This window comes from Ciconia boyciana, chromosome 4, assembly GCF_034638445.1.
Source record: "Ciconia boyciana chromosome 4, ASM3463844v1, whole genome shotgun sequence".
In the NCBI taxonomy this organism is placed as follows: Eukaryota; Metazoa; Chordata; class Aves; order Ciconiiformes; family Ciconiidae; genus Ciconia; species Ciconia boyciana.
Genome location: NC_132937.1, coordinates 45,170,723 through 45,179,769, shown reverse-complemented (window position 1 = coordinate 45,179,769; position 9,047 = coordinate 45,170,723). Strand labels below are relative to the sequence as shown.

The 9,047-nt window shown below is 43.2% G+C and overlaps 1 protein-coding gene across 1 annotated transcript; it reads left to right on the top strand.

Annotated features, from left to right (window-relative positions):
- The first annotated feature begins 1,185 nt into the window (after positions 1–1,185).
- Positions 1,186–8,601, top strand: BTF3 (basic transcription factor 3). Its single transcript, XM_072860254.1, has 6 exons — positions 1,186–1,312; positions 1,648–1,716; positions 4,627–4,740; positions 4,937–5,138; positions 7,622–7,678; positions 8,232–8,601. The coding sequence occupies exons 2-6, from the start codon at positions 1,648–1,650 to the stop codon at positions 8,276–8,278; spliced, it is 489 nt and encodes a 162-aa protein (XP_072716355.1). The 5' UTR covers positions 1,186–1,312; the 3' UTR covers positions 8,279–8,601.
- Positions 8,602–9,047: the final 446 nt, after the last annotated feature.

Genomic DNA, 9,047 nt, shown 5'->3' with positions numbered 1-9,047 from the left:
ATACAGGATGATGGCAAGGTCCGTAGTATTTCTGCTGATGCCAGGAGGCCCCTCGGGTTTGGTTGCTGTGATGATGGGGGCAGGACCACGGAGCAACACGGCTTCTCCTCTTTTGTGTCACTTGGTGAGCGTGTGTAGCACTGATGGGAACACCAGGCTTCTTCCCCCATAAATCTGCTCCTGCACCCTGCTATGCAACAGGGGCCCAGACCCTGCAAAGGCTGCTTAGCTTTCTGCATGGTGAGAGCGGCTGCTGGAGCCAGACATGCCAGTTCCCGATAACCGTGAGACTAGTCCCACCAGACTCCTCACAGAGAGCAAACTGCAATGCGTCAGTAAACCTGGGGAGGCCTGAAATTGTGGACTGTGAATGATCTCTACCTCGAGGAACAGGATTTACAAATATTCAAATGCAGCAGCAACTGCTTGAGTTAGGGCCTTGAAGGTGTGCATTTGGTTCTCAGAACAGGATTCCGATAACACAAAGACAGACAGTACAGGGAAAGGGCATGTGAAGACTTCAGTGGTGGACGGGAGAAAAGCTCTGGGAGCAGAGAGCACATCAGAGCGTGTTCAATGGCGAGCAGAAAGCAGTTGCACACCGGTGCCTGATCACATAAGAGAGGACGCAAAGCCAAAGTGAAAAGACCCGAGATGGAAGTGAAAGGAGACGAGAACCGCCACATGGGCGGCGGTGACAGACGGCCTCGCGAAAAAGGAAAAGGCCTGAGCGGTTTGGCCTCGACCAGGGCGGCCGGGCGGAGGAGGGCTCCGCCTGACAAGCCGCGCCGCGGAGGCCCTGCGGCGCAGCACGGCCCGAGACGGGCCGCGGGGAGAAAGCGGGAGAAGCGCGGGGGGGGCCGAGCTGGGAGAAGGAAGATCGCGGGCACGGGGCGGAGGTTTGCGTTGCACGGGCAGGAAAGAAAACACAACGCTTAGGCGTTTTCTAGGAAGAAAAAAATTAAACGGACAATGCCGGGTCGGGGACGGAGGCAGGGAGCGCCGCCGGTGAGGCTGCAAGCGGCGGGGGGGCGGCCGGGACCCCGTAGGCCTCGCCTCACACCCCGCCTCGGCCGCCTCGTACACCGGCGCCGCGGCCCCGCCCCTCTCCGAGGAGGCCCCGCCCGGCCCCGCCGCCGCGGAGGGGCGCCCCCTGCCGGCCCGGGCAGCGGCGCATGCGCGGTGCGGCGCGCTGTACCTTCCTTCCGGCCGCCATCTCGCTCCCCTCCGCGTGCTGCGCCCGGTCCCGCGCCCCGCCCGCGGCCCTCGCCTTTCCCCCCCGCTCCGGCGTTGCCGCTCCCGCCCCGGGAAGGTACAAAGGAGGCGGCGGGGGGGGGCTGGGAGGAGGCTGTTGCGCGGCCGAGGGCTGCGGATCGGTGGCGGTGGTTGGGGGAAGGGAGGGGAGTTACGGCTGGGCCTGAGGGGAGCCTCTCCTCTCCTCGCCTCGCTTCAGCGGCGCTGCGCGGGAGCAGACCCCCTCCCGCCGCCGTGGCGGGGCTGGGCTGCCCTCCTGCTGGGGGGAGGGGGGGTGTGACGGTGTGGTGAGGGGCAGCCGTGGAGCCCCTTGCGCCCACCTGCCCTGCTGCCGGGCCCGCCGCCGGCTGCTGCCTGACCCGCCTTCCGTGGGCGCTGCTCTTGCTTCCGCAGATGAAAGAAACAATTATGAATCAAGAAAAGCTCGCCAAGCTGCAGGCCCAAGTGCGCATCGGTGGCAAGGTAGGAGCCGCGTCCCCACCCTCCCTCGGGACTGCGTGTCCCGGCACGCACACCAAACCTAGCACGAGGGATCCTGACAGCTGGGATGGGGAGCAGCCCTGAGTTGAGCTAAGTCAAGCTTGGCTTGACTGTCCTCAGGGGAAGCTGTGCTGCTGCAGGGATTTCTAGAGTCAGATCAATAGAAGTAGTAGGTAGTCGATGAACCTCCAGTGTTTTCTGTTTGGGTTTGTTATAATACATTACAGCAGACTTGCGGCCTGTATTCTGGTGTAGGCTATTTTAGAAGGCATGTAGGATTTTAAGTGAGTGGGCCTTACAGCAAGTGAGCTCAGGTATAGTTTTCATAACAGATTATAGAGGGCTATGTTCCAAACTCGTCATAAATCTTTAAGATGCCCATGGCTGTTCTTTTTGCCTTTTAGGACAAAGTTGGCAATTCTGTACTTGTCATACTTTTGGAATTGTAAAGGAACATGCTCAGAAGATCTTTTTATGTTGTTACAACATCTGATTATATGTAGCTGTGTGATTACTTAAAATCTGAAAATAAAAGAGTATGTTGAATATAGTCATATGCTATTAAACATTTTAATTACAGTGTCAATTTTAAGGCAAGAATTTGTTAGTGACTTTTTTTTTATACCTGAGGAAGTGTACACACAATATTTTAGAATACAAACTATTTAACAGAACTCTTGCTGATGGTTTCCAGGAGCTTTAATTCCTGTGTTGAATTTTTTTTGCTTTTAGCTGGAGATTCAGGCAGCCTTAAATCAGGGGTAATGCAGTAACTAACTGGTTTGGTGATTTTGCATGTTCTTTGTATAGGTTACTACTTAATCAGAGAACTGCTGGATTATGTTGATAATTGTATGGATGTTACCAGTGTGTGTGTATTGACTATAGAGGCTCTTAATGTTTGTTCCATAAGAGCATGAATTCAGATTACAGCTCTTGCAGCTTTCTGGTCGATACAGGTCTTTTAGAGACATTAAGCAAAGCTTAGAATATGCTGGTGATGCTGTCATTCAGTTTTAAAATTGGCCTGTGTAATACTTTGAATGCCTGAACTTGACTTTTTAAATTTGTTTTATAACTGGAAATTATTACTGGGATTCTTCATGGCATTGTCACCATGTAAGTTGAGATGGGTGTGGAGGAGGCAAAGGGGGAAGAGTCACTTCTTGTCAGACAGGGTTGCACATTGCCTCTGCTGGAAGTTTTTCATGATGTTGCAAGGCTGCAGATCTTGCAAATAAGCTAAATGTTATGTTTAGGTGGAGGGCTATTGTAGGATTTTGTTATGTGAAATTTGAGATTTTTGTGTAGAATATCGCTACACCTAAATGTCATGGCTCTTCTTCCAAACCTTTTTAGAGGTGTGGTAGATGAGTCTGTAGTATTCCATTGGTGGCCTGCTGTACCTACTCCTCTTTAATATAGAGGTAGAGGGATGTGAACGGCGTGTTTCAGCATGATTGGGATAGAATTTGCCTAGTAAAAACCTGTAAACTTTAGAAGGTTAAATATGTGGAGGTGAAAGCAGTGGCTGTTCATTTAAATTGAACTCAAATTGTCTGAAGTTTGATATCTATGTTTGGGTAATATGGGTAAAAAGGAGGTACAGGTTCCCACATAGCCTTTGAGTCAATTTTTTGAAATTTATTGCGAGGTCTTTTGTCCAGAGAGATTTAATGTATACCTTATGTAGCTCAATTCCTGGGTAGTCAAGGTACTAAAATAAAGCCATTTCTATTATATTAGTAGTTTTCAAATTGCTGTGTGCGCTAACCTGAGAGTAGCAGAGAATGAATATCAAGCTTTCTAGACAAATGACTAAACTTTTGAGCTGTAGTCTTCCAAGTGTTAGTTTCATGTGAATTTGTCATTAACATTCCTCACTGTTTGCAACTGGATTATGTTAGATATGATTATGTGTTAGTGTCCAGCCAGTTTTGTAACTTCTATCAGTTAAATCTAAAGGTATTGCAGCCATTTATACAGCTGGGCAGCAACACATTCTCTTGTTGCTAGCATGTGGCAGATGGAGTAGGATGACTTAGATTAGTAGTTACAGTGTGTCAAAAAGGAGCTTAGTTTCACCTGTTCCTGGACATTTTATGTTGGATTTTACTGAAGCCTTATGATTATGCAAGGATGTATAGAATGACATTTTCTGCTTTTTTGTAGGTATATATATCTGCTAATATGGGTCAGTTATTTCCCTGGAGAACTCTAGAGCTCTGTGTCTGTAGGGAACTTAACCTTTGCTTGTTTTGCTTTCTAAACAGGTCGTCTGGAATAATTTGTAGAAGTATTTTTTAAAAACTTACTTATAAAATATTTTGGGAAAATAAGTGTTCTTCAAGTATGTATGTGTAAGTCTATCAGATGGGAGATACCTATTTGGAATAAAAATTGAGTATTTTGAGTTTTTTTGTATTCATTTGTTAATGATGTGTTGATAACTTTATGGCTTCTGACTATTGTAAAAATTTGGCTACAATTTAAGAAAGATGATCTAAGGAAAAATTCATAAGCTGCAGAAATTACCTAAAACCATGCTCATTTTTCAGTTTTATGCCTATGATAACAAGTAAGAGTAAACTTGCAATTCTTCTTTTCTAAGAAGCTGCAGAATCCCTTTAAGAATTGTGGAATAAATGTTCTCTGGTGCATTGCTTCCTAAAACCTCACGCTTCTCACAGATAGGCAAAGCTTGCCTTATAGCAAGGGTAGGAGTGCTGCAGTGCAGTTGGAGGGGTGGGGTTGTGTGCATTGTAACACACAAGTAGAACTTTGTATGTTAAGTTGATTTGTAGATGGTTGCAGAGTAGTTATATGGCCCTAGGGATTGGAGTTTGTGAAGAACTACTTAAGTATTAATTTGTAACTTTTTTTTTTGCAAAGGGTACTGCACGCAGAAAGAAGAAGGTTGTCCACAGAACAGCTACAGCAGATGACAAGAAACTTCAGTTTTCTTTGAAGAAACTGGGAGTTAACAATATTTCTGGAATTGAAGAGGTAATTGCTTCAAAGGAAAAAATACTTTTTCATATAGAAATATAAAATGTTATCAAAATAAATTTCCTGGTAAGTAACATCCTAAGCTTGTCTGTAAATTATCAGTAGGTCTTTATGGAGCTTTAAGAACTTCAATTTCCCGTTAAATTGAAAAATCTTGCTAAACTGCTTCAAATACTGAATTTTTTTCTTGTAGGTAAACATGTTTACCAACCAAGGAACAGTCATTCACTTCAATAACCCTAAAGTTCAGGCATCTCTGGCTGCTAACACTTTCACTATCACCGGCCATGCTGAGACAAAGCAGCTGACAGAAATGCTTCCTAGCATTTTAAATCAACTAGGAGCTGACAGTCTGACCAGCCTGAGGAGATTGGCAGAAGCTCTACCCAAGCAACGTAAGTTGAAACTTGAATGCATTTCATGCTGGCAGCTGATGTGCAGCTTATTTGTATAGCAGCAGTGAAATTCAGTGCACTCTTGCTGTCTGCAAGCGTATTATAAAATGCTTATAATGAAATGGAACTCTTAGATCTTATTTATAGCTCAAATCCAATGATGAGTATAACCAAATAAAGCAGAGGCACCTGTCAGTGTATCTTGCAGCTGGTCTAGGACTGGAAAGCTGTAGCCAAACTTGATTTCATGGTAGTTTACTTCTTGATGTGGCTATCATATTGTTACATACCTCATTCATTAAAGCTAGGTACATGAGTTACTCTGGAAGAGCTAGGTTTTAAAAAAAGATAAACTTTCAGCATGTCTGTTTGGATACTTTGAATGGAAACGTAAGTAATGGGGAGAGGGACTTGAGGGCAGACATCTTGCAACTGCTTTGCTGCCTCAGGTGTGGTGAAGGTATTTCTTGCATGCGCTTTTTGATAGCTAGGAGGGAATTACACAGTATTTGTAAGGAAGTATGTTACAATTTCTGTGTGTGCAGAACAGTGTAGAGAACAAGACTGGCATGAACATTAAGCTAGATATACCAACTTCATATTCCATCCTTAAATTAGTAAAAGAACATGAACGCTTGTTCCTCCTAAAACTGTGTGGGAAAAGTAGAGGAGGGACTTAAGTATGTGGTGTTTGGAAAAGGTGCTGCTGCTGCAGGGTGAGAATTAGTGAAAGGCAGCCTTGTTGACACTGGGAACATTCTTTGTGTCCTGCATGCACAGTCTTCCTACTTTTCTGAAATATCTTAAGCCCATTCCTTCCAAGGTATGGAACATCCTAAGTACAATGTCCAGTTTCTGGTAGTTCTGAACTTGCTTGTTACATTTTCTTTCTTCCTGTGCTTTGCTGCCAACAAGACAGCCTCTATTTCCATTCCTAAAGTTGATGATACTTCCCTCCTGTCAACTACCCATTGAAAAAACTCCTGCTAGAAATAGTCTTCAGGAGGTGGGGTAAACTCCTTCTTTCCCCATGGAGCTCAGGTCCTTCCTTCCTAATGTCACCTGTGTGGCTTCCTTGTGATAGTAGTGGCTTGAAAGAAAAAAAACTTGGAAGGATTTTAAATGATCCCCTAAGATCTCTCTTCTCATAACAAGGTGGGTATATTCTGGATGAGATAAATTGTGCAGTTTTAATATTAGGGAAGCTTGTTTAAACTGCTTCCTTTGTATGACCTAGTAGATGGCTATTCCTTTCCACTTTGGGTGGATGCCAGAGTGGTTGCACAAAACTTTCCATTCAGCATTGTCTGCTAGATTTGGAAGCCTGACATCCAAGAGTGAAGTGTCTGCGATGATTGCATTTGCAGGTGCTAAAGTAAACTTAGTCTGGTCTTGGGGATGAGAGAGAATGCAGGCAATTTAGGAGGAAATAATATGGTTTGCTTTTAAAATGTCGTATTTAACACTAAGATGCACTTAAACTGTAACAGGTTTCTGCTGTTAAAAAACAAAAGGAGGGTTAGCGGTGACGTTGTCCCAAGCCTTTTCAGACCAAAGTTTATGCATTCATCTGTTTTGGTTCTCTGTAAATCAAGGTACAGGTCTAGTATAAACCCCTCTCTTTCCTCATGCTTTTCTTGAAAACTGAGAAGGATTAATTAGGATAAAACTGAGGTGATAGAGAGTATGAGACAGCTTAGCCTTGGTAGTACTGCTAAGAATAGCAGTAAAAGTAGTGGCACGGGCATCCAGGGACCTGAGATACCTATTCTTAGCATTATACTGCTGCAGTTTCACAGATGCTCATTGGTCTGCTGCAGTGGACATGGTTAAGTCTCACTGGCTCTGGCAAATACAATGGGAATGGTTAAGAAATTACTGACTTGGCAGAGATGTGGACCAGAACGCATGGTTACCTCAACCACCTAAGTATAAAATTGTGCATCCAGTTCCATATTCCTCTGATTTTGCCAGGGAACAAGAATATCTTTAAGCGCCTCTTGTCATGTGTGTCTGGCTGCAGCTTCACAATTACACCTTAGTTTTCACTGAAAGTCTAGGATCATAAGATCCTTTCTTTTCCTTAAAACTTGCTGATGTAAAATATGTAGACCTCGAGAAACACTGAGTAGTCAATAAACCAAGCTGATTTTAAGGGAAATTGGTAAAATCAATTTCTGCACTTGTAGCTGAAAATGATTACCATGCAAGGCACTCAGTATACCTAGATACAAGATGGTGATCAGTAAACTGGTTTAGCATGCATCTTCTCATTTCCCTGCTGGGCTGTTTGAGCATTATCAGTAACAGAGGGAATGTGAACTTCCTCAGTCAGTCAAAGATTTTTATTCAGCAGGGGAACTGGATAAAGTATTGCAGTTTAGCTCAGACCGATAATGTTTTCAAAAAACACAAAGCGAAACAGCTAATCAAGATGCCTATGGTGAGCTTGACTGATGCTTTTGAACTACTTCCTCTTGCAGCTGTGGATGGAAAAGCACCACTTGCTACTGGTGAAGATGATGATGATGAAGTTCCAGGTAAGAACAAGCATACAGTGGAGCAAAAGGAAGTGAATTTTCCTGAGAGATAACGTGTGTAGCGTAAGATTGGGTCAAGGATGATAAGAGTGTTGACTAGTCACTTGCTGTCACAGGATTTCTGTGGGCAGGTTATTTCATTGTTTTCAGACACTGAGAGACTTAGATGGACTATTGGTTTGAGCTAACATTTTTGTCCTGTGTAGAAGTAATAGCTATGGCTAAGATAATTATTTAATATTCAATAAGAAGGGTGGGAAGAAACTACCTTCTCAGTATCACTTTGTCCAGTTGTGGGTAGAGTGAAGTTAAATGCTCTTAGAATTGTGCTGTATAATGAACCATCTAAAACTTACTTGGTTACTTGGAGCAAGAAGAATGAACCATGAAGCTCTTAATAGTTACTTGGTCTGTATTGTATAAGCTGAAATTTTTTGAAGTTATGAGCACTTGATAGGAAGTAGAACTTTGGGGGGGAAAAAAAACCCAACAAAAGAAAACATTTGGCAAAGCAGTAGGTCAAACTTTAATTTCAGCATTCTTCTTTTTCTAGATCTTGTTGAAAACTTCGATGAAGCTTCAAAGAATGAGGCAAACTGAACTAAGTGTCACTTTCTGAATAAAGTTAAAACTTGAAAAAGCTACATGGAGCTGCTATTTTATATTGTGACTGCTTTGATTTTTTTTTTTAATTTCCTGATGAGATCTTGAGATCTGTTATACTTGGAAACTCCTTGAACCTGCAGCTCTTTAGTTACTGCTTGTACACAATATTATTTTTGTGGCCTGATTGAACAAACCTATGCTTTGAATTAAGTTGGATTGCTAACGAATCTCTGCCTAGACACAATTTTTGAGTAACTTGTATACAAGCAAAACCCTATCTTTAATGAACTTTGGCATACAATAAAAATATAAAATAAACTTTATGGTGTGGCTTCTTGTCAGAAAAGCAGGGGAAAAAAATTAGCCATAAGTATTAAACAATCATAAAAGGTCTTGCTTTTCTGCAGAGCATCTTCCTTTTGCTGTGTTAGAAAACTGGCTTCTAAGAAAATTTCTATGCATAATGGAGCATTTTAGACTTAATCGGTGAATTCCCAGTGTTTGCGGGTCAGAGCTACATATGCTGTGAGTCACTTTGTAATCTGAAGTTAAGAAATAGATCTGTATTCTAGAAAGAATTGTTGGTGGTTTAATATAACATAAAACGTGCAGGTTGAGAGAGAACTTTGCTTGGCCTTGAAGAGCAGTGGGAAACTGCTGGCGTCTTGGGGGAGCTAGATACTAGTGTTAAATTTTTATCTTCATGGAGTGTTTAGTAGATATTTCCAGGGTGTAACTATTTAATGAGTCAAATAATACTTGC